This window comes from Pan troglodytes, chromosome 9, assembly GCF_028858775.2.
Source record: "Pan troglodytes isolate AG18354 chromosome 9, NHGRI_mPanTro3-v2.0_pri, whole genome shotgun sequence".
Lineage (NCBI taxonomy): Eukaryota > Metazoa > Chordata > Mammalia > Primates > Hominidae > Pan > Pan troglodytes.
The window spans coordinates 109512917-109539486 of NC_072407.2; the positions used below are offsets into that span (position 1 = coordinate 109512917).

The 26570-nt window shown below is 36.1% G+C and overlaps 1 protein-coding gene across 3 annotated transcripts in view; it reads right to left on the reverse strand.

Moving 5' to 3' along the window:
• The window catches only part of ALKBH8 (alkB homolog 8, tRNA methyltransferase), a 63130-nt gene that overhangs the window by 23522 nt on the left and 13038 nt on the right, over positions 1–26570 (reverse strand). For all 3 annotated transcript variants that reach the window (XM_063784489.1, XM_522172.8, XM_016921915.4), the window contains exons 6-8: positions 25619–25723; positions 23563–23633; positions 6045–6151 (exon numbers count right to left, since the gene is read on the reverse strand). In XM_063784489.1, coding sequence (XP_063640559.1) covers positions 6045–6151; positions 23563–23633; positions 25619–25723 — 283 coding nt within the window. The remainder of the gene's footprint in view (positions 1–6044; positions 6152–23562; positions 23634–25618; positions 25724–26570) is intronic.

The following is a 26570-nucleotide window of genomic DNA, read 5'->3' on the forward strand; positions in this document are numbered from 1 at the left end:
AAAGTTTCAGGCTGGTTAACATTCTCACCAACACTTGGTATTTTCTGAGTTTTAAATTTTAGCCATTTTAGTGAGTGGCATGTGGTATGAAATTGTGGTTTTAAGTTATTATTTATCTAATGACTAATGATGCTATACATCTTTTCATGTGCTTATTAGACACACATAGATCCTTTTTTGATAAAGGATCTGTCCAACCCTTTTGCCCAATTCCTTGTTAGATACAGATAGATAAAGATATAGACGTAAACATAAATAAATAGCAGGTATTTTCTCTCCATGTGTGGCTGCCTTCTCGTTTTCTCAATGGTATCTTTAGATGAGCAGAAGTTTTTAATTTTGATGAGGTCTAATTTATTATTTCTTAATAGTGTGTTATGAAATCTCTCTTTAAAAAAACTTTGGCTACCTCAAGGTCACAAAAACAGTTTTTTATAAAGTTTCTTTTAGACTATTTTACACTTTTTGCTTTCACATTTACATCTATGATCTACCTCAAATGAATTTTTGTGAATGGTATGAGATAGATTCAGGTTCATTTTATTTCCATATGGATATTCAGTTGTTCCAGCACCATCTGATGAAAAATTTCCTTTCCACATTTAATTACATTGGTATCTTTGGCAAAAATCAACTGACCTTTTATGTATGGAGTTATCTCTGGACTGTATGCTGTCCTCCTGATCTATCTGTCTATCTGTACAACAATACTATTTTGATTATATAGCCATATAGTAAGTCTTAAAAATCAGGCAGAATAAATCCCCTAACATTGTTTCAAGATTGTTTTGACAATCACATTTCCTTATAAATTTTAGAATCGGTTTGTCAATTTTGCCAAAAAAAGAAAAGCCTTCTAGAGTTTTGACTGGAATTACACTGTCTCCATAGATTTGGGGGACAACTGATATATTAACCACATTAAGTTTCCTAGGGATAGCAATAATTTTTCTAGAATTTTCAGTCTATGTGTGTTGCATATCTTTTAAAAACTTATTCCTAAGACTCAGATGTTCTTGATTTACTCTAGGCAAGGTTATCTCTCTATGGAAGTGGGCTTCATATTCGCAGGGAATGTGCTAATCCTGAAGGATCTCAGCAAATTATATAAAATTATAATTTTTTACTTAAGTTGTTGATACCTCTTTACTATAATAACAGCCAGGTGATCTAGAAAGAGAAACGTCGACCTAAAAGGGATTTGATCCTAAAATGAAAAACATAATGTATTTCAATTCTCAACTTTCATTTTGTCATTGCCATATTTCACTCCATCTGTTGTAAGAAACAGAATTCTCAGGCTAACTGCTTTTTAAACAACATCTCAATAAATTAATTCTGAGTACTGGAAAGGAAATATTTATGAGTCTTGATGCTATTTTAAATAGCATTTTTATTTCATCTTCTAAAAATTAATTTCTAAATATTGACCTTGTATGCCACTAAATTCACTTATTAGTTCTGGAACTTGTATTGTAGATTCTCTAGGATTTTCTATATCCACAATAATGTAATCTACAAATAAAGAATTTTACTCCTTCCTTTCAAATATTTATGATTTTTAATTCTTTTTCTTGACTTCTCATACTGGCTAAGATATCCAATATAGCATTAAATAGAAGGAGTATGAGCGGACATCCCTGATTTGTTCAATATCTTTGGAAAAAACGTTCAATAGAATACCGTTAAGTATATGATGTCAGCTGTGGGTTTTTCATAAATACCCTTTAACGCAATGAAGAAGTTCCCTTCTTGTCCTAGTTTGCTGGGCTTTTATCATGAATGGGTACTAAATTTTGTCAAATATACTTTTTGCATCAATCAAGATGATTATGCTTTTCCTCCTTTATTCCTTTAACGTGATGAATTACATTGATTTTTGAAATGCTAAACCAACTCTGAAATACTGGTATAAACTCCGCTAGGTTATATTTTCTTTTTATGTATATTGCAGGATTTGACTTTCTAATGTTCTGTTATGGGTTTTCTCATCTCTGTTATGAGAGATGTTGGTTTGTAATTTTCTTTTATTTAATGTCTTTCACATGTTTTGGTGTCAAGGGTAATTAATGCCAGCCTCATAAAACATAGTAGGAGAATGGCTTTTTTATTATTATTATTATTATACTTTAAGTTTTAGGGTACATGTGCACAACGTGCAGGTGGCTCTTTTTAAAAAGCTTGTCCTAAAGGCAATTTTGTAGAGGCAAAAAAAAGCAATCATTGCCCAAATTTACATTACTTTTGTTCTAATAGCTATACATGATTAAAACCATGGTAGTGAACAAAGTCAAGATATTTTAGAGGAATAAGTATCTTGAAGCTCTTGTTAGCAAGCTAATTCCTCTTTTGAAGAGTAAGTCATTCTCTATTATGGTTCTTTTAAATCAATTACTTCACTTGCCTAAAGTTACACTTTAAGCAAAGGCCAAGGAGTTCCTAACTGCTTTTCCAACAATCTCAAATGTTTAAGAACAGGTAATCCATATGTTAAAGTAATGATTTATTTAAACATTGCTAAACATCTTTTTCCCCCTGCACTCAAATTATAATCAAATTGGGACAATATTCAATAAGAATATAAAAACAGTTTTATAGATTTAAATAATAGTTCAGTATAATAGAGGAGACATCTCAAGGTAGTAGGAAACAATACAGACTTTAAAAGTTAAGATAAGGAATAAATTATTTCAAGTTTATGTAGTCAGGAAAACTTGATAAATTATGAAGGAAGTAAAAGAGCTATATGTTAACAGATACAGGGCTGGCAAAGGTGTGAAGGTTAGAAGGCACAGCATAAGAGAAAAGGGAGCAACAAATTTAGCCATAATATCATTGGTAAGAGCACAGATTCTGAAACCAGAGTGCCTGGCTCTGCGACTTACTGCTTCGTGACTTTGTACAAGTTACTTAACTTGTTTATGCTCCAATTTCCTTCAAAAATAAGGACAAAACCATGGAACAAACTTCCCACTATGATTGTGTAAATTAAATGAGTTAATATATGTAAAGTTTTTAGAACAATGCCTGGCACAAGGAAAATGCTCCAGAAATAATTTAAAGGGAGCATTCACATAATCTCATGAAATAATGCTTCCTGGGGCCAGTCAGATGGCATAAATAAATGAAACAGGTGAACTTGTTTAGAAATATATTGTTTATCATAGGATTAATCTTCATTTCAAAAAAGCAGAGTGCTCTGTGCCATTTTTCTTGAAACATACATTCTCATTCAGGCTAGCTTTCCATCTCCTACTTTTTTTTTTTTTTTGATATGGAGTCTCGCTCTGTCACCCAGGCTGGAGTGCAGTGACGCAATCTTGGCTCACTGCAACCTCCGCCTCCCGGGTTCAAGTGATTCTCCTGCCTCAGCCTCCCGAGTAGCTGGGACTACAGGCACATGCCACTATGCCTGGCTAATTTTTGTATTTTTAGTAGAGACGGGGTTTCACCATATTGGCCAGTCTGGTCTCAGACTCCTGACCTGTGATCCACCCGCCTTGGCCTCCCAAAGTGCTGGGATTACAGGCATGAGCCACCGCACCCGGCCCTGTCTCCTACTTTTAATACAGACACGAGTTCAAGAAATACTCAATTTTCATGTAACTCTAAGATAAAAACAATAGTACAAGCACAGTGTTAAATGACAACTGATGCTCAGCCTTAGATCAGGGAGTAACAGAAAGGGGTAGGAACTGCAGGGAACTGGAGAAGTAGGCCCCCCACCTAAAGAATGCTAGTGACACACAGTTTCAGGTACTGCTGCCAAGCAATACTAAGGTTCAATGTTATCAGATCTTCTCAATTTTCAAGAGAAGCTGAAAATTCAAATTTTTATGTGAAAACTCCTAATTTTTATATGTAGAAAACTGAAAAAAATAAACTGCCACCATGTGGACAACTATTGCATCAGCCAAATAGAAAATACCTGACTGTTAAGTTTACCCCCTATGCTGCCGGTCTCCCACCTTTGATTTAAGGTATGATGGCTAGAATAGTAAATTTGAACTTGAACAAATTAAAGTTAGATTGAGGTATCTGGAATTAAAATTACAGGGCAGTGTTAACTTTTTTCAATCCATGTCCCTCTACAATGCTTTCTAGTGCTTTTGTTTCTTCAGCATAGAAATCAAAAAGTTTTATCAAGGCTTATTTCCTGCTATTTATACATGTTTTAAGTGTATTAAATATGCTTTTCCAATCTATTCTCTTTTCCACCCAAAGATTCTGATAAACATCTCGATGATTGGTGTATCATTTGTTATCTCTCTCTCTCTCTCTCTTTCTTGCCTCTGGTCTCTTTGCCTCCCTCCCTCCCTCTCTCCCCCATTTCCCCATCTCTCTCTCTTCCACACACACACACACACACACACACACACACACACACACACACAGAGTGGCGTTACAGGCAATGTGTACCAATGGCAGCCTTCAAAAATAATACTGAGGGTTTTTTCCCCTAAAAATACTGTAGAGAATTCTGATTCCAGAGCGAACATTAAAAATAAATATTACCTATAATCTAACTTTCCAGAGACAACTCTATTAACATTTAATAGCATAACATGCTTTCAGTAAGACAATAATGTGATCAAATGTTGTTTTAGGAAAATTAACCTGTACCATTATCAGAATAGATTAAAATATTTTCACAATATATCCATGAAAAGTAATTTCTTATTTTGTATTTGCTGTAGTAATACTATTACTTTTAAGAAGTTTAAACATTAGTGATAGCAAAAATGCTTGAACCCAGAAAAGAAAATGTCATTATTCTCAGAATTCTAAGAAGACCTGAAATTAATGGATCACATCATCATTTTTTTTTATTTTAAGTGCAAATATGTTAATGGCCATGAAAAAAAAATCACATAAATTTAAGCCCCAGTACACAAAATCAGGTCATCATTTTTTAATGGCTCACATTTAGGACAGGTTATAAATTCTTTTACATGTTCATTTCCTTGAGTTTTTATAAAAATATGTCAGCTAAAATCTCTAAGCAGAACAGAATTAATAAGTACAGAACTCAGCAGTATTATGAGGGACAGTATATGTAAATTGCAGCAGTGTAATGGTCTCTCCTCAAAAGGCTAGAGATGTATCCCTAGCAGAAGCACATACTAATTTCTTTAGATTTTGATTAAACCAAACAAACTCAAATTGCAAAACATTCTATAACACAACCGGCCTCCTCAAAAGAGTCAATGTCATTAAGAGCAAAGGAAAGTTGAGAAACTCTTTCAAATAAAAGACTAAACAGAATTGACAAGACTTAAACATAATGTGGGATCACAGACTGAATCCTGGATCAGAAAGAATGCTTAAAGCACTATAACATACAACTAGCAATATTTGAATATGGATTGTATAAGAGTATAATAAGAGTATTTTATCAATGTTGAATTTCCTGAATTTGAGCACTGCACTGTGGTTTTATAGAACAGAGCTTGGCCAACTTTTTCTGTAAGGGGCCAGAGAGTGAATATTTTAGGCACTGAGGGCCACATATAGTCTCTGTCAAATATTCTTCATTGTTTTTTTGTCTTACAACCTTTAAAAATGTAAAAACCATTCTTAGCTCAAGAGCTGTACAAAAACAGCCTGAGAGCTGAATGTGGCCCACTAGCCATAGCTTGCCAATCCCTGACATACACAATGTCCTTGTTCTTAGGAAATACACAATGAAGCATGGAAGAGTAAGCCATGATGTCTATGACTTACTCTAAAATGATTCAGTAAAAATAATAATGATAACATATGTGAGAGAGAAATAAAAAATGTCCCAAATATTCAAAATTAGTAAATGCAGGTGAAAGGTGAAGGGAGTTCACTGTACTATGCTTGCAAGTTTGCTATAAATTAAGAATTTTTTCCAAGTAAAAAGGTAATGTTTAACAAAAACAAAACTAGATAGATGCCCCTAGGAGTTTTGAACCCAGAAGCCTCAATCTGCAGGCACAGGGCATGGTCCCCGTGGCTCAAATACAGAAGAATGAGAAGTCTCATAAAGTAAAAGAATCCTGTCATATTTCAATACATACCCATGGGTCCAAAGGTATCTAGATTCTCCTGTCATCACCAGCAAACTCCGACGAGGCAACATAACTGGCACTGCAATGCCATCTGGGTGCTTAAAATCCATGACAATCTTGAAGCAAAGATAAAAGCATAAAGATCAATCCAAAATTTCATATACTCCAAGGATAAGAATGATTAATAGAGTTTGGCTATTTTTCTAGGCTAACAGAGATTAAAACATAACAGTGCTTGCAGAAAAGCATAGCACAGTGGTTCTCAAACTTTACTGTACATGGGAATCAACTGAATGACAAAAAAAAGGTATTTCATCCACAGAGATTCAGAATCAGTAGGTCTGGAGTAAGGCTCAGAAATCTCCATATCTAATAATCACCCCAAGAAATTATGAAGCAGGTGGTCTCAGGATCACACCGTAGAAAACAGCAGAGTAGAGGTCAAACACAGGGACTTTGGAGCTGAAACACTCATATCCTGGCTCTTCCATTTATGAGCCACGTGACACAGGACAAGCCATTTAACCCCACTCTGCTTCTCAACTCTTACAGTATTTTACATAAATTATATAGACAATTATAAAGATAATCACAATAACTGGCACACAGTATAATAAATACACAAAAACTAGCTGTTGTTTTTTATTATTCATAGAATATTAATAATTAATAATCTAAGAAGAAATAAATATTAAATGCACCTTTAAAGTAATGTAACCTACTGGGATTAGTGGCTGATTAATAAAGAGACAATCAAAAAAAAAAGGAACATTTTCAGCAACTTTTCCTAAGTTATGGTCAAATATTATTCTGAATAGCAACCTATAATGACAAAATATCCAAGAAAATGCTTGTGCCCTAGGAACCCATCAAAAACCAAAGACTTCAGTCTAAAAATAGCAGCAGCTGACAAATATGAACTTAAAAGGCTTACTATAGGGCTGAAAACTATTCTTTTAAGGGAACAAATCAATGCATTTGAAAAACAGATATGACAACCAACTGTAAGTGGGACGAAAATAATTCAGCATAGTACCTTCCTTAAAGGTAAACCTGCATAGTACCTAGTACAAAGTAAGCATTCAATAAATGGTAGCTACTATTACTATTAATAGTAATATTGGATCAAATGAGATAATACACATGAAAATTCTCTGTAAACTATAAAAAAGTATACAAAGCTAAAGTAGTTTTCTTCCTTTCTAACCTATCCTTCCAATCTAAGTATGGAAAATAAAGTAATGTGATAGAGTTTAATTTCCTAACAGTTATCTGTTCCAGATGTCTACATATAATTTCATATAGTCATACCCTGAAAGCATTCGAAACACCGGAGATTAATTCTGAAGTTTTTAGAGATGAAGTGTATTGATACCTGCAACCTTCTTAAAATGTATACATAAAAGATGGACCAATAAACAGATAAAGGGATGAGAAGATGGTTAGATTATTTGGTAAAGCAAGTATATTAAAATATTAATTGTCGAATCTAGGTAGCAGACATATAAGTATTTACTGTACAATTCTTCAACTTTTCTGTATGAAAATATTCATAATTGGCTGAGCGTGGTGGCTCATGCCTGTAATCCCAGCACTTTGGGAGGCCGAGGTGGGCAGACCACTTGAGGTCAGGAGTTTGAGACCAGCCTGGCCAACATGGAGAAACCCTGTCTCTACTAAAAATACAAAACATTAGCCGGGCATAGTGGTGGGCACCTGTAATCTCAGCTACTCAGGAGGCTGAGGCAGGGGAATTACTTGAACCCAGGAGGCGGAGGTTGCAGGGAGCTGAGTTCACGCCACTGCACTCCAGCCTGGGAAACAGAGCGAGACACCGTCTCACCAAAAAATAAATAAATAAATAAATAAATTCATAATAAATTGTTGGGGGGAAATGGGAAAACCACAGTGGCCTCTTTTTAAACCAATTTATATAGGTTTCAGTTTTGTTAATAGAAGCCAAGGCCCACACCTCGAAAGAATAATGAGCATATTTATTATTAGAGACAATTATCTGTGGCTTAAAGGAAATCCATGCCCAGATATCCAGATGAAAACTGTCATGATGGGAAAATATTCTAGAAGACTAGACTCTAATTTGTTAAACAAATTTTATTAATCATTTAGTGAGATATGAAAGGCTACAAGAGTGAAGAGAGACAAGCTCTATATCCACCTAGAAGTTACACTTTTTGGCTAATATTGAACATGTTTTACAAAGGCACAATACATACGTATTTGTGAAATTCAAACTTATTCCCTCCCATCAACAGACAGTAATGATTTTCAAATAGGAAAATTTCAGCTTAAACAAGTGATTAGAACTCACAAGAGATATATGAACATGATATTAATTTTGAAACACTTGTCCTGGCATATACAAGCCAAGTTTCAAGGAGGAAAAATATACAACCAAATAAGCTAAATGTTTTTCTTTTTCTGTATCAAATTGACCATTCCTCATCTTTTTTTTTTTTTTCTCAATAGGTTTTTGGGGAACAGGTGGTGTTTGGTTATATGGATAAGTTCTTTAGTGGTGATTTCTGAGATTTTGGTGCACCCATCACCCGAGCAGTGTACACTGTACCCAATGTGTAGTCCTTTACCCCTCACCCCCGCAACTTTTCCCCAAAGTCCCCAAAGTCCAATGTATCATTCTTATGCCTTTGCATCCTCATAGCTTAGCTCCCACTTATGAGTGAGAACATAACAATGTTTGGTTTTCCATTCCTGAGTTATTTCACTTAGAATAATAGTCTCCAGTTCCATCCAGGTTGCTGCGAATGTCATTATTTTGTTCCTTTTTATGGCTGAGTAGTATTCCATTGTCTATATATACCACATTTTCTTTACCCACTCGTTGATTGATGGGCATTTGGGCTGGTTCCATATTTTTGCAAATTGCAAATGGTGCTGCTATAAGCGTGTGTGCAATTATCTTTTTTGTACAATAACTTCTTTTCCTCTGGGTAGATACCTGGGAGTGGGTCTGCTGGATCAAATGGCAGATCTACTTTTAGTTCTTCAAGGAATCTCCACATTGTTTTCCAAAGTGGTTGTACTAGTTTACATTCTGACCAATAGTGTAAAAGTGTTCCCTTTGTTACCACATCCCTGCTAACATCTTTTATTTTTTAAATTTTTTTATTATGGTCATTCTCCCAGGAGTAAGGTGACATTGCATTGTGGTTTTGATTTGCATTTCCCTGATAATTAGTGATGTTGAGCATTTTTTCCCATGCTTGTTGTCCACTTGTATATCGTCTAAGAATTGTCTATTCATGTCCTTAGCCCATTTTTTGATAGGATTGTTTGTTTTTTTCTCACTGATTGAAATTCTTAACTTTATCTTTGAACTTGTGTTAAATGAAGTCTGATGTAACAATGGAGCATGGGCTTAAGCAAGGAGATACACGCAATATGCTTGTCCACAGTTCCTTGAGGCCCATTTGGGTAATGTGTCCACAATGTCCCATGAACACAGGAAGTGTGAGAGTTCACCGAGACTCAGAGTACACAGTAAGCACTTTATGTCTACCACTGAGTGAGTGAGGGTACACTGACAGCCTAGAGGGTCCTCCAGAACTTGCTTCAAATGTAGAAAGAAGACAATGGTGTTCTAAGAAACACAAGCAATCAAGTGTTAAATTAAATTTAGCCTAAAGTTAGTTGCCTCCTTATAAGTTCAGCCTAAAGGTTCTTCATACATAGTGAACTGTAATCTAACTGGATGTCTAAACAGACTGCTACCTACTATTTTACCAATCACTGAGTTTCACACAATAAAGGTGGCCATCTGTTCAAACCATGTCCACATAAGGCAAACGCCAAGCTGTAACTAATCCAGGTGTTTCTGTACCTCACTTCTGTTTTCTATATGTCACTTTACTTTTTCTGTCCATAAATTCTCTCCAACCACTCGGTAGCACTGGAGTCTCTCTGAACCTATTCTGGTTCAGGGCATTGCCTGATTTATCAATCATTCATTGCATAATTAAACTCAATTAAATTTAACTTGTCTAAAGTAACACAAGGAACCCCACCATCATATCCTTTCTTATTCATGTTACTTCCCTGTGTTAGCCAACTGCTTAACAGTGAAAATGATGATGTAGAAGAATACGGAATGACAGGACAACCTGAAGGCTGAAAGAAAGAGCTCAGAGTAGTGGATTAATGCAATAAGCCAAAAATGGAAGTTGATCACTTATTGTGATATAATAGTATAAACAAAGGTCTAAAACCAGAGGAAGCACCAACTCCCCCCAGTCCCATTTTTCTCCACTGAACACTGCATGACTTGAGGGTGAGGTGGATCATCTTGAATGTGGGGATTGCCTCACTGCTGAGGGAACCCTGAATGAAAGGTTCCAGCAGTGTTATAAACTCAGCGGTAAGGGGAAGGGTGAGTGGGAAAGACTAGGAATTGAAAAGTAGCTAGTACCAAGTCAGAGTAAGGAAAATGTCTTTGAGGTTTCCAACTCCCTCCTCCACAAAAAGGCCTAGGCAGAGGTGCCTGAAGAGGACGTCAGCCAAAGACCTCAGATAGAGTTCGAGGAATGAAGGTGTCTAGGCTAGGAATGCAAATAGGCATAAGAGCATAACCAGCCAGGGAGGTTTGACCCCTTCATTACAACTCCACTTAGACTGTAATGCACTGGCTGTGCATCAAGTCTACTATGAGGAGGGCAGCTTTTTCCCCCATGAGGCCACCAGGTAAAGCCGTTGTCATCACCTATGGTGAGGCCTGAAAAATCACATAGGGTTTCAGCCTGGAGCCAGACTCCTGAAAATTTATAATTCCATTTCCTTCCAGTCCTTCTAGAAGACAGACAATGTTAGCAGAAGGTGCACAAATCAAGAAGTGAAACAAAAATGGTTATTGTTGGGTTAGTTTTGTGCAGTGTTTCCACTATTCTGGTAAAAATGATCACAAATGAATGTACAAGTACAAAATACAAATTGTTTAAGTTTGGTGATTCCCAATAGCAAAGACATGGAATCAATGTAAATGCCCATCAGTGATAGACTAGAACAAGAACATGTGGTACATATACACCATGGAATACTATGCAGCCATAAAAAGGAATGAGATCATGTCCTTTGCAGGGACACAGATGGAGTTGGAAGCCACTATCTTCAGCAAACTAGCACAGGAACAGAAAACCAAATACCACATGTTCTCACTTATAAGTGGTACCTGAATGATGAGAACACATGGACACATTGAGGGGGAACATCACACACTGGGGCCTGTTGGAGGGGGTGGTGGGGAAAGGGAGAGCATCAGGAAGAATAGCTAACAGATGCTGGGCTTAATATCTAGGTGATGGGATGATCTGTGCAGCAAACCACCATGGAACATGTTTATCTATGTAACAAACCTGCACATGTACCCCTGAACTTAAAATAAAAGTTGAAGACCAAAAAAAAAAAAGTTTGGTGATTCCATATGAGTTACATGTTCTTACATTTGCATTTAAAACTAGTGTCACACAATATGAAGACAAATGGTAAAATTCATGCCAATAAATCAAAATTTAGATTTCTTTACACTGATAAAGAAATCTATTTGGCACTTTACACTGATAAAGAAATTTCTATTTGGCACTAAATAGAAAATAAAAACCACTTTGACAAGAAGAGAAAGACCACAGAAGGAAAAGCTTTATACTTTAGTGCCTTTCTGGTCCATCTTCCTATGTTTTGAATAAGGAGTCTATACTTTCATTTGGAATTGGGCCCCACAATTTAGATAGCTGGCCTTGGAAGTTCTGCATTTTTTTTTAATGTTGTCAATCTATTTTATGACTACAAGACACAAAAACACAATTTTTTCACATGCTTACAAAGCCCCCATCTTGATCAAATAAATATTCGCTCCTATTTTATTACAGATTTTCTGGGTTTTTTTACACATTTTATCCTTTATATCTCTGAAACTTATTTTGGCATATAATTTGACAGTACAGTTTTTTTAAATTTAGATATAATTTTACTTATAAAATTAAATGTAGACTTCCTATGAAAATTACATTTTTCCTACAACATTCCATCATCAAAATAAAGTATTTTCAGTATCATCATATTTAAACTATCTGTACTTTAACTAAATGCTTGTTAAAAGACCACAAAATAAAAAGACTTTTAAAAAATGTTCAATCAATAAAGTTCCCCTGAAACTGCTGAATCATTCTGTTATGTGAAAATTTTGCTCCACAGGAGCTTTTTCCAATTATTCTTTTTGTTTTTACCTATTTTCTGAGATGGCAGAGTCAATAAAGATCAAGTGCCCAGTAAGCTTATAGGGCATGACTGAGGATAATGTTCAGTCCTAAGCAAACAAAACCCTTAGACATTCTCATCTTATACAACTTTCACACATCCAAAATACAAGAGAACAAAAATGCCAGACACAGTTATCAATCTATCAACGAAGAAAAGTTAACATTCATAACAGAAAAGCACATGAAGGAATAAACAGATCTCCATGTTGGCTAAATAGGATAAATAAGAATATACTGCTACTGGGAACACTTCTGAGAAAGAAGACAAATTTAATCCTGATCCTTAATGGTTAGAAAGAGGCCGAGATGATTAACCTTTTTAGAGAAATCCCTAAAGAATAGCTGGACAAGTGACAATATGATGTGAAAAACGATGTGTGATTCATAGAGAATGATAAAAGCTAAAAGGGCAGAACTTACTATATTTAACTAGAGAAAATATTTCATAGCTGAAAGTTCACCTGTTTCCCACAGTCTACCAAACAGAAATATTCTATAGTTGTGCTAACAATTTCATTTGACCCAAATGAAGTAAGAGTTTCCTTTTTATTTTAAACAGCAAAGAGGAAATTCCACAAAAAGTGATACCCCCAGAAGTACACTTTGCTAAGCTGAAAAGTAACTGGAAGAAAAGCTTGCTGGTATTTTCCAGGGCAGAGGAATTGACAGTAATTTTGCCCTGGAGACACCTTGGAGACTAACGGCTGATGCTAGTGACCTTTAAACCTTCTACCTATGCCATATGGCCTCCTCCTTTAGAATAGGTTAAAATCAAGGCCCACTGGCTAGGTGTGGTGGCTCACGCCTGTAATCCCAGCACTTTGGGAGGCCGAGGTGGGCAGATTACTTGAGGTCAGGAGTTCAAGACCAGCCTGGCCAACATGGTGAAACCCCGTCTCTACTAAAAATACAAAAAATGGCCGGCGTGGTGGTGGGCGCCTGTAGTCCCAGCTACTTGGGAGGCTGAGGCAAGAGAATCGCTTGAACCCAGGAAGTGGAAGTTGCAGTGAGCCAAGATCTCACCGTTGCACTCCAGCCTGGGCAACAGAGCGAGACTCCACCAAAAAAAAAACAAAAACAAAAACAAATCAAGGCCCACCACAAACCTGTTTCCCTACCCTGATTCCTACTGGTAAGGGATGTTTAAAAAACAAAACAACAACAAAAAGCAAAAACAGAAAACAACCCCCACACACAGGAAACTTAAATCCATTGGCTGGCTAAATGTCTTGAAAGTTAGAATCCCCAAATTACAAAGTCTTATGAAGCTCGAAGGAAAAGTGGCAATGTCACCAACACATCCTGTAATCAACATACAGGACCTCCCATTTGAAAGTGACTAAAAGAAAACAAGTTCTATTCCCTTGTTCTGCAGCCAGCAGCAATTTCATAAAGTACAAGCCTCAATAATCTGGTCATGAAAGGAGAAAAACTGCACACATGAGCACAGGATGGTGTCCTATGGCATCAAAGAGTGGGCGATGAAGTGTTACGGGCAGCAGCTAAATACCACTGTGGGTCCAAAGGCACTTATTTCTCATTGCTACTGAGAGAAAATGAGAGGCAGAACATCGTTTGATGCTTCTGGTGTAGAAGCTTTCCTAGTTTATCAGGTACCATGCACACATTTAGGGTATATACATCTGGGAATGTGCCTGCAGTACTGCATATGTGAAATAGGCAAAATTAGATCCAGCAAAAAGTTAAAAAGAAAACACCACAAAAAAATCTATTGTATAGCAAAAGTTGGCAAATTCCACCTTTCAAATACAACCCTGACTTCCAAAACTAGGCCTCAGCTGCTGAACAAATAGATTCTGCCCTCTCTTACTCTTCACCCCCAAATACAGATGGCTTTGAACTGTTTTGTCTAGCTAAGCTCAAGTGTAATGTAAAATAAAAATAAAAGGCATCTTTCTGGATAACGGTCTAGACACACTGTCAAATGGCACAATAGAGAACAAAATATATGTTGCATAACTGGAAAATCAGCCAAAAAAGAAAATGCTAAATTGGAGACACTTTAGCCACCATTGCACATTCAATATTATAAATGCTCAGCTTAAATGCCTAACAGATAATATATTATGTTGATGTGTTTACACTGAGACCACTTGCTTTGAGCTCTCACTTATATACCATGGCTTCATTTATTTGCTTCATTTGTTTGCAGGAACTATGAAGTGAAATCCACCAACATTCAAAAATGGGCTCACAAACCACTTCGATAAAATTAAGTTTTACTTTACATATGAAAAGGTTATAGAAGAAATAAAATATTTTAGCTTAAAAAAATTTTAAATTGTATCTTTGTTTACTTGTTACAGTCTGTCTAGTACATTATATTCAACAAATATTTTTGAATGAATGAATGAATGAATCATAAATAATGTATTTTTACAAATAGGGTGGTGTATATTTTATATTTGGACAGAAGACTTCCTAAATTCTATTTGTTTATTTTCTGGGCTTTCCTCCTTAAGCAAAGTAAACCATCAGATTCACAAAGAACCAAAATGAGACAGCTAGGGTAATAAGAACAACAGTCATGGGTGTATCTATTCCTGAGGCCCTAGATTGCTCCCCATGAGGAAAAGTTCACTTAATATAGCATCTACCACAGTCTCTAGCACAGAATAGTTAGCTGTTGGCGGTAATGATCATGGCAATGGTAGTGCTGATGGTCAAAGGAGTAGAAGCCATAGTAGCTACTATTCATATTACTAACTGTGTATCAACTCCTGATGACAATTAAAATGCAAGTATTACATGTCAACTTCAATTTAAGACAGAAAGCACCGAAATTGTCTCCATGGTCAATTAAAAGTTACTAATAGGGATAAGCTAAAACCCAAGTCCCCCAACTAGTCCAGTGTTTAATTCAGCCCTGGTACAAACATCCCAGGATCTGAAACCAATACACATATTGGTTTAACTTCTTCAGTTTCTAGTATTGCACTGGAATATTTAATTGAATGATGATTAGAACTACCATTGGGGGCCTATATTAATTTCTATTTATTCTTTGTCTTAAAGAACAAATCTAAAATCCCACTGCCCTTGGAGTTGATACTACACAGCTTTAGCATTTCAGCATTTTCTAATTCAATGGTATAAAATCTAGCTAAATAACAAAAGCACCTGTGAGCTTTCTATAAATGTAGAAAGCCAGCCTCCATATCAGACATTCTGAATCAGAATAAGACACAGTACCTGCTCTGGAAAAAGATAGCCTAGTAGGGGAAACAGAAAAAATCACAGGGACCTCAAATATTCAAATATCAGAAATAGGCTATAAAACAAAGATGCTTACCATGTTTAAAGATATAAATGCTAAGCTTGAACATTTCAGCAGGGAACAGAAATGATAAAAAAGAGACCCTGTAGATATAAAGAAAAACCAGACATTCTAAAACAGAAAAATGCTGTAACTGAAATTGGGATATCAATGAATGAGCTTAACAGCATATTAACACAGCAAAATAAAGAATTAGTGACAGAAGAAACTATTTAGAGTAAAGCATGGAGAGACAAAAGATAGAAAACACAGAAGACAGGATAAGTAAAATAAAAAATGTAGAAAAAAGGTAAATGAAGAAAGAATGGGGCAGGGGCAAAATCTACAGAGGCAATTACTAAGCATTTTCCAAAATTGATGGAAAAACTCAATCTACAGATTCAAGAAACCTGGTAATTCCCAAGCAGAATAAACAAGCCAATCAAAATAAGCAGAATAAGCAGGATCATAAAAAAAAAAACAAAAGATAAAAGAAAAAAATCTTAAAAGAACCTAGAGAAATAAACAAAAGTCATCCTCAAATGTAAGAGCAATAACATAAGCCACAAAAAAGTAGATGAAATCTTTAGTGCATGAGGAAAAATTAGTGCATGAGGAAGCTTGTGGGAATGATGGATATGTTCATTATCTTGAGTGTGGTGAAGGTTTCATGAGCTTTTTATTAAGTATGTGCAGTGCTTGGGACGTCAGTTATATCTCCACAAAGCAGTTTTTAACAGAAAACATGGGATGCAATAAAGCAGTACTTAAAAGCAAAATTTATAATCATTGAAATACATTTCAAGAATATTTGACACCAGCCAGGTGCAATGGTTCATGCCTGTAATCCCAGCACCTTGGGATGCCAAGGTAGGGCAGACTGCTTGAGCCCAGGAATTCAAGACCAGCTTGGGCAACATGGCAAAACCCCGTTTCTACAAAAAATACAAAAATTACCTGGGCATGGTAGCTCGCGCCTGCAGTACCTGCTACTAGGATGGCTAAGGTGGGAGAGTTGCTTCAGACTGGGAGGTCGAGGCTGCAGTGAGCCATGAGTGTGCCACTGCACTCCAGCCTGGGCAACAGAGCAAGATCCTGTCTCAAAAAAAAAAAAAAAAAGAAAAGGAATATTTGCCATGTTCTGAATGTTCTAATGACAGTGGGGTCATTAACCAGAGCAGGAGACCCAGAAAGAGCAAAGATTTTGTTCCGTATGGGAGAATGACAGTGGACGGTGAATCGCTGAAAACAAAGACGATGAGCTTTGATTTAGACAAGTTAAAATCCCTTTTAGAATGTTGGATATAGGCCAAGGCGGGTGGATCACAAGGTCAGGAGCTCAAGACCAGCCTGGCCAAGATGGTGAAACCCTGTCTCTACTAAAAATACAAAAATCAGCCACGCGTGGTGGGCACCTGTAATCCCAGCTGCTCGGAAGGCTGAGGCACAGAATTGCTTGAACCCGGAGGCGGAGGTTGCAGTGAGCCAAGATCACAACACTGCACTCCAGCCTGGACAACAGAGCGAGACTTCGTCTCAAAAAAAAAAGAAGAATGTTAGATATTCAGGTCTAATATCTGAGGGGAAAAAAATCAAGGTTGAAGGTATTTCTGTATCCCCTAGAATGCACAGGACAATGCTGGTCACATAAGTAAAAGTTCTTTTAACCAACATCCATTTAACCAACCAACATGCTCCATTCCTTCTATAATGTGTACCCATGCCCTGAATATTTGTTGATGATAGACAACTCTCCAATATGTTCATGCACTTCTATTCTCACCAGTAGAGCTATATGCTTAACAAGTCAAATTGTGTATGTTCCCAAATCACTGTGCCAGTTACCCTTATCATTGTAATTATTTTATTATTTAATTTAATATTACATAAATGAATGAAAATTAAGCGAGAAAAGATAGCATTTTTCTATAGAAGCCAAGTTGAATATTGTAGAATGACTCAATAAAGGCAAAAAATAAATTCAATGTTCCAATAAATGTGAAAATTTGATTATAAAATATTGGAAACAAAAACATCAAAATGTAAAACCCCACATTCAGATGGTTTCATGTCTTTAAACGTTTGCTTCACTTTAAAGAAATGAAATTGGAGAGACAAAGCAGACTGTGGCCCCTCACAGATGCAAAGACTTTGGCCCCGCAACAAAATATTGATGAGTGAATTTATATGTGTTAAAATGTCTGCAGTATGTACGTATCTTTTATTATGACTATTCCCTAATTTAAGTGCAGCCAACTGGTAGTTTCATCTATACCACCTAAGCGGGCTTCTACTGTAGTTTTCTGAACTCTATTGATTTTTCTGAATTTTATTCTAGTTCTACAATCTAGATGGAGTGATATAATGCTGCTTTCTTGCTACAAAGTAAATGCACATAGTTCTAACTGAAAAGATGGAAGAATCAGTACTCCAAAGGCTCCAAATACAGCAGCATGTTCTATTTTATGATGTCATGCCATGAAACAGACTTTGTTAGCAGACTGCTGGCTGAAACAGGTATACTTCTTTGACATTATCCTTATTGAAGGGGCTTGAATAAAGAAGCTCCCACTCCACAGAAAAAAGATAAAGAGTGCCTGTTAAGAACTGTCAGCACTGAGTCTTATTTGACCAATTTATGCAAAAGAGAATGCTGGCTTCCAAGAGATCCTGAAAAGATGAGAAAATTACACAAAAATAGAATAATCTTCAGAACTTAAGTTACTAAGGAAAGTGCTTAAAAGTAAAAAATAGAATTCAATGTATAAAAAATGACATAATCAAACAAGGTAGAGCATTTATTTATTTCTGGCCCACAAACCAGCAGATCTACTTGTCTACTCCAGAAGTTTTGAATGTTAGAGACCCATAGGATAAAAGGAAAAATGAAGATTGGCCCAATGCCACTTTAATTATACTATGATGCAACTAAAGAACCCACATGAGAATTACGCTCTTTTCCCACATCTACATCAATATACATATACAGCCATACAGAAGTCACCATGGCTTTAGATACAAACCACACACATACACACAAACAAACACACAAAGAAGGAGAAATATACACCCACCAGAATGGTAGATCATTATCTTTTTAATGCTAAGGGCACTACAGAGACAGAGTAAAAAATTCACAAATAAGCTATAAAGAATGAGAGAAAGGAGAGAGGAGCTACACAGCAGAGACAATCCATTTTCCAGAACTTCAGGAAATGAAAATATTCCAAGGACTCTCAGATAAGAATAAAGTATGGGGCCTGGAATCAAGATAAAAACTAAAAGAAGAGATTGTTTGGCTTCTGAGGCTGTAAACATTGCTTATATAGGCAAATATTGAGGGCTGAATTTGAGGTTGGAGATGAAGCCAGTATGTCTGCGGTCCAGACTGTACTGTTGTTTTAAGTGGTATAAAGAAAATGTCTGGGTGTTTTTTCCAGTTTGTGCTAAAGATCTGAAAATAATGAAACATTTGTCCATTAAAACAATAAACTCTTAGAACAGAAGTACCCTGTGAGTCATTCTGATTGACCAGACTGGGAATACAAAACAAAAAACAACGACTAAAAAAACCCATTCAGCTAGGTATTTCAAGATACTGCATAAATAATTTTTACTCAGTACCCTATGACTCAACATAGGAGTCAGGCAGGACTCAACAGGTATTTGCTGAAAGCATGAGCCTGGAAAGAGAGCAGGAAATATACTGAAAGACGTGGCCCTCTATAGCAAACATTCAGCAGATGGGGTCTTTACTACCCAACTATCCAATTATCCCCACCCACTGAGTTGCAAAAGTCATCATAGTAAGAAATATTTACTGATGAACGGACTTCCATAAAATTAGTACTTGCCCAAATAGCTCTCTCTCTCTTCAATATCAGCAGCTATCTCTGCCCATTATGGTAATCCCTTTGGTCAGTCTTTCAGTGAATGTTGATTATATAAATACTAGCCAGTGCAATGCAAACCCAAAACTAATTGAAATTGCAATTCTCACAAAAGATGGACTTCCCGAAATTGATAAAAGGGATGTCAGAGGACCATTTAAATCACATGCAAATCCATTAAACATCTGAAAATCTGGCAGAGTCAGGACTTTCACAACGAAGAGAAAAATAAAGCAAATAACACAACGATGCACTCTTTATAATCAAGCTATAAAAGTCAAATAAAGGAATTTTTATCATGCTACCATATTTTATCAGAAAAACAATACCAAAAACAAAGTTCATGTGACTCATTCTTTGTTCTAAAAAATTAGTACATAGTTGTAATATAATCTAAAAATTGTTAAATAAAATTTTTCTTTAAAAATCATCTTCATAAATTTTAGTTTCGTTTTCCCAGATAAGTCCTAATCAAAAGTGTTCTTCCTTATTTATAATAGAAGTTAGGTACTGGTTTTAGGGAGATGCACATTAAATAGTTATTTTCATTGTCAGCTGACCAACTCTTACAGTACTTGGTGAACTGAGTTATCTGCCCAACAACATTACTAGTTTATTATCATAAAAGGTTATAGCAAGGGCATCTCTCAAAACATGCCTGGCCAGCAAAGGCAGGCTGCAATTTAAGGCAGGACAAATTCATCAGTGAAGGATTACCTAAAAACAAAAGCCTAGTAGACTTCACAGGTATATGTTATTGTCATATATCCCGATGCAGCCTACTCCTTGGATATTTCCCTAAGCTCATCCTTAGTTAGGGGAGCACTGAGTATTTGAGATGGAAAGAAACTGGTTGGTTCCTTGATGAAATTACTGACCTGAGCCAACAAGTTAAAACTTTTGGAACCAGCCTTCCTTGAGATATCTTGTTATATGAGATATTAACTTGTTTTGCCTTGTAATCATTTTTATTTGGGTTTTCTGCTATTAATTGCAGCTAAAATCATCCTCACTTATACACATATCATACATATTTCGAAGGTACAAAAGCCTTAAAGAAAATCACAACTTAGTTGTAGAGGGAAAACTAATGTATTTGAAAAAAATCAAGACTATTTTTGCTTAATATAAAATGTACACTATTTTTAGACATCCTATAAGCTTTAAGAAGAATATGCTCCAGTAGTCATAAAAATAAAGCATTTTAAGTAATAAAGCATTGAAGAATTACATTAAAGTTAACAATACCTCATGGGAACACCATGAGTTGGAACATTTAAGAGTTGAAAGAGATCTTAGAAATTTCCTGGGAAAGAGAGAAATGTAAAGAATTAAATATAACGTCAATGACTTTAGCTTAGAGTCTTTGACATTATATTTAAGTCAAACAAAACAAAAAAGCATTACAAAAAAACCAAAACAATAATGCCACTGACAAAATTATTACAATGAAATGGAAGCTGCCATAGGCATTACAGGAAAGTTCTTAAAACAACTGAGGATGTCAAAGATGAGAAAATAAAGAAATAGGGCCAAAGGTATAGTACTCAGATTCTAGGTGTGGAGTAAGGTGCTAGGAGAAATTCAAGTAATTACACAGCATCAATCAATCAATCAATCAATAAAACAGAACAGCACAAGTTGCAAGAGTGGAAAGTCATCTCTCTCATGACCATTTGAAATCCTACTTCCAGGCCGTGGGAACATGAGCTTCCTCCTGTTACAGAAGTGAAGGCTTTAAGTAAGGAGCCCTAGAACAGATACACCTGAAGGAGCCTTTACACGCATGGATTGTTCTGAATTTGAAAAATACTTTCACATACATTACCTCATTTTATTTCTATCACAATCCTTCAGCCAGGAAAGAAATATTATTAATCTCATTTTATAGATGAAATAAAGGCCCAAATTTAGTAGACTGTTTTAAATAGTATTATAAGCTGAAACAAACATTATAAACTTAAAATTATAAGGGTTTTAAGAAGAATATGTTCAAGTAATCATAAAAATAAACTTCATTTTTCAAAATTACAATGATTCACTTACTCTCAAAGGTATTTTAAAAGAAAATCTACTGTTCCTGTCATAACTTATGCACACTTTCCAGCCATTACAAAGATGGCTTTAACCAAAAGTCATTCAAATTGGCAGCTGAAAATTATATGCCTCCAGAGACACCAAATAGAGATAATGAATGCAGCAGATTTTCAGTTCAACTAAAGGGCAAATTTTCCCTTCTTCATAATTTCTAATTGAAAACTGTGCAATGATCTTCTAGGGTGCTGGGGGGGATATTGAGTCCCCATTTCTCATATCTCCCTGGGAAGGAAGGGAACTTCCCTAGGAATAAAAAGTAGAAAGCACACTCCTAGGTTTTTTCCACTCCTTCACTTACAACTCTCCTGAAAACAAGGAATGCCTTTGCTTATTGGTTACTCTGAAGCCAGGCTCACTTGGCTCAGCCCTTTCCTCCCATTTTCAGAGCCAGCTGGTTTGTAGGAGCTAACACATGTCCTGTTAGAGGAGCTCCTTCGTGTCCTGTTATACGAACAGCCTCTGCCTCTATGGGGAAGGTCTCCATAGAGACCTTGTCCAGCTACGCCAGTGACAAGGTCAGTATGTCTCTTTAATTCAGAGGTGAAGTATTAACAAGTTCACTTGGCTACAGATCTAAAGTCATGTTCTGCCATCAGTTTTCTCAGTAGTAAAGTTAACACTCTAATCTCGAATTATCTTTTGTCTCATTTCTCAGTTGGTTACACAGTTGGGAGGAAAACGAGAAGATGTCCTTTACTGGTCCCTAAAGCTAGAAGCAAGGATGGGGGGTAAAAATAAAAAAGAAACCAGAGAGAGAAGAGTGTTTTTTCCTCCCCGATCTCATTATTTTTTAAAGCACCTGTATTAAGAATCTACATACATAGTTAATAACATGGTTTTGTCATATCAAACACCACTAATTGTCAAGTGACAGTATCAACATGACTACACAAGCTCGGGAAGGGTTAAGAGGCCAAAACACTGAAGATCTAATGATGGAAACTATACAAATACAGGAAAACAAAAATGAATAGTTTTTGCCTCCAGGAACAAGATCAGAATTTGATACAGACTCTAATTAGATTAGATGACCTGATGTTTTAAGGACTCTTCCAGATTTAAAATTCTGATTTTCTTTTTTTTTTTTTTTTTGAGTCAGAGTCTCACTCTGTTGCCCAGGCTGGAGTGCAGTGGCGCAATCTCAGCTCACTGCAACCTCCGCCTCCCAGGTTCAAGTGATTCTCCTGCCTCAGCCTCCCGACTGGCTGGGACTACAGGCGCACGCCACCATGCCCGGCTAATTTTTTTGTATTTTTAGTAGAGACGGGGTTTCACCGTGTTAGCCAGGATGGTCTTAATCTCCTGACCTCGTGATCTGCCCGCCTCAGCCTCCCAAAGTGCTGGGATTACAGGCATAAGCCACCGCACCCAGCCTAAAATTCTGATTTCTATCCAAAAATCTGCTTGTAGGTTACGTGGATCACTTCACGTGTAATATTTTCTTTTAGTGGCTCAAGCAAAGTGCAGCTACAGAAACAAATCAATGAATAAACATGAACCTCTTATTCTTCATCTATAAAAATGAAGATATTACCCTCTACTGCTCAGAGTTTTTGAAGGGATTGAATCAGGTAACATACGGAAAAAGTTCATCAAAATTCAGAACACACATTTTAATTTGTTTCCTTTTTCTATGGCATGAAGCTACTATCTTTTGCCACTAGATGGCAATGCTGCACCAGTAGGTCAAAAATGGGCCACACTGCACCAAGGAAAGTCTAGATCTTATTTAACTGCTAAAAGTTTCGTGTAAAAAATTAAATTTCAAGTTGTTTTCCTGGCATCTGATGAGGTGACAGATAAAATTTTGAATATTTAAAAGAAGAGGACATTTAAAAGAAACCAAAGTGCTAATGGTGCCCTTATTTTTCATTTTTAAATCTTAATTCATTTTCATTAAGAATGTGGATAATCTTTGAAAAGGGCATTGTACAAGGTAAGATATATGATGATAGCTAATAAAAATGACCATTTACCTCTGACCCCAAACTGAGAGAAACGATCTCATCCTCAAAAGCGGAATGTGTGTCAATATGAGCGGGAATTCCTGAGATGGAAAACAGGACAACATGTCACTTCATTTTTTCCTTTAGTAGATTTAAGATGGCTATAAATGTAGCCTTATGCTATTATGGTGAAAACATTGCTTGGTAATCAGGAAGGTACTATAATTTTGGTTAAAAGGAAACATTTAGGGTGAATGTGACTAAAACATATTAAAATAAATATAAACTAAAAATATCTTAACTTCAAGTTAAAGTGCCATTGGGGTTTGATCTAAAATCAAGGCTCAGGAGTCACTGATTAACTAGGACATTTAACCCAATTCCAGCCCAAGAGGAAAATGTGAAAGACAAATACAAAAGTCATTTTTACCTTCAAACACTGGATTCCCAAGTACTTGCAGAACAAAAGCAATAACCAGGTATAAAGACTAGGCATATCAATAATTACAATATGGACTTCTCCACTGATCTATCAATTTACATTAACTCAGCACCTCTTAAGTAAAAGAAATGTTGCTACACGGTGAGGGTATACAAAGCCAGTAGGAGGGTCCCTGTCCTCAAAGAGCTTACAAGCCAATGGAAAGACAGCTAGGTAAGAAAGGCAAAGAAGAAATGCCCTGGCTGACTGGTTAATCTGGGGTCAAGCTTACTTGGCTCAGCCCTTCCCTCTCATTTTCAGAGCCAGCTGGTTTGTAGGAGCTAACACATGCTCCTTCACATTTCATCCTACAGGCCTCTGCGTCTTTAAGAGTGGCCCCGGCCTCTGTGCTCTACAGGAACGGCCTCTGCTTCAGCTCCAGTTGTCTCACTGTGCCAGAGACAAGGTCAGCATGTCTCTCTAATTCAAAGGTGTAGTATTCACAAATCCACTGGCTACAAATCTAAAGCCAATCAGTTTTCATTATAATAAATGTAGAAAAGAAAACAAAACTCCATAATTCCTGCCGTTAATAAAACCCTTAAATTAAAGAGGTCATAAGTGTGGGGCCCTAATCTTACACGTGGAAGCTCGCTCTCTCTCCATGCACATGCACACACAGAGAAAAGGACATGTGAGGACATTGAGAGAAGGTGGCTGATGACAAGCCAGGAAGGGAGGCCTCACCAGGAACCCAACCAACCAGCACCTTGATCTTGAACTTCCCAGCCTCTACACTGTGAAAAAATACATTTCTGTTGTTTAAGCCAAAAAAAGTAAAAAATAAAACCCTTATAATCATTTGATTACTATAAACGTCAGATGAAGATGCTGCTAACAAGTATAAGAAATCAGTAACATAAAGATTTTTCACCAGAATGTCATCCTGCAATTGTCTCCCATATTATCAAATAGAAATAAGAGAAAGATCATCCAACCAATTAGCCTTCTTCTGTCTATAAATTATTTGGTTTCTTCCATTACACGTCTCCTATGTTTTTCAGACCAATGTCTTCCCTCTCTAAAGGAAATGTTGAAAGGGAAACAAACAAAAACAATCACAAACAGTGATTTGTATCAGTGTGTTTACACTTTGAAATGCAAGTTCCTCAAGGGATTAAAGTGTAGATTTGCAAAGACTGAAGTCAACACAAGTAACAAACATAAGCAAGGCAATCTGACAGTTAATTTGAGCTTAAAAATAATATATTTGCTTGGCTGGGCGCGGTGGCTCATGCCTGTAATCCCAGCACTTTGGGAGGCTGAGGCGGGCAGATCACCTGAGGTCAGGAGTTTGAGACTAGCCTGGCCAACATGGTGAAACCCCATCTCTACAAAAATACAAAAATTAGCTGGGCATGTTGGTGTGCGCCTGTAATCCCAGCTACTTGGGAAGCTGAGGCAGGAGAATCACTTGAACCCAGGAGGCAAAGGTTGCAGTGAGCCGATACCATGCCATCGCACTCCAGCATGGGCAACAAGAGCGAAACTCCATTTCAAAAAAAAAATTAAAAAAAAAATAATAATATATCTGCTCTTAGAGAATTATATCATCTACTCAGTTCCAAAATATGTGACTAAAATTTTTGAACAAGAAATACTCACCTTGCCCAGGTTCATACTGATTTATGGTCATTTGATCAGGTTTATGTTTAATGTAACCTTCCCTCAACCATTTCTCCAAAAAGCTGTCACAAATGTCAGGAAGACCTACAATGAGTAATCACAAAGACAAAACATTAAAATATTTACTTTGCTTGTTTTACTCAACAATTTTAAAAGTCACTGTGATATAAATCTCTGAGCTTTTAATTTAGCAGTCAGGTCCATTAATATAATAAACCCACAAGCAAAACAAAATTAAAAAATAAAAAAATTTAGGAATCTTTTAAAGTCATTTCATTGATTTTTTTTCAGATAAAAAGTTTAAAAGAACAATTCTAACAATTTTGGTATTTTATAAAATAGCAATAAAATTATAAAAATATACTATATATTGAAATTCTCCACTTTCTTTTTTTGTTATTTTAAATTATACCACTTATTTTAAATTTAATTATTTTAAATTATTTCCCTTAAAAAAAACACACCTTCCAAAGTGGAACTGACTTACTTTTATTGGAGTCATAAATGTTGTTTCATGATGGAAGAAAAGCCTTAAGTGAGACCAAAGTCATTAAAAAAATAGATAAATTTAACTCCAACAAAGAATTATACCAATTATATCAAAGGATTAAAAGCCAGAATATACAGTAAATTCTTAATCAATTAGACACTTCATTGGGGAAAAACTGGCAAAGAATATAAAAAGGAATTCACAGGAAAGAAAATACAAATGACCAACCTTACCAGTAATGAAGAAATTATAAATTTAAAAGCTTTACAACACCACAGGTTGGGGAATGGGGAAGTAGGTACACATTTGGTGAGAATATGCTGGTACAACTGTTTTAGGAAGCAATTTGTCAGTATCGATTAACGTTTTTTAGTGAACATAAACTTCAACATGACAACTCTACTTCTTAGTAGTCTCCCTTGAGAAACTCTTGCACAGGGC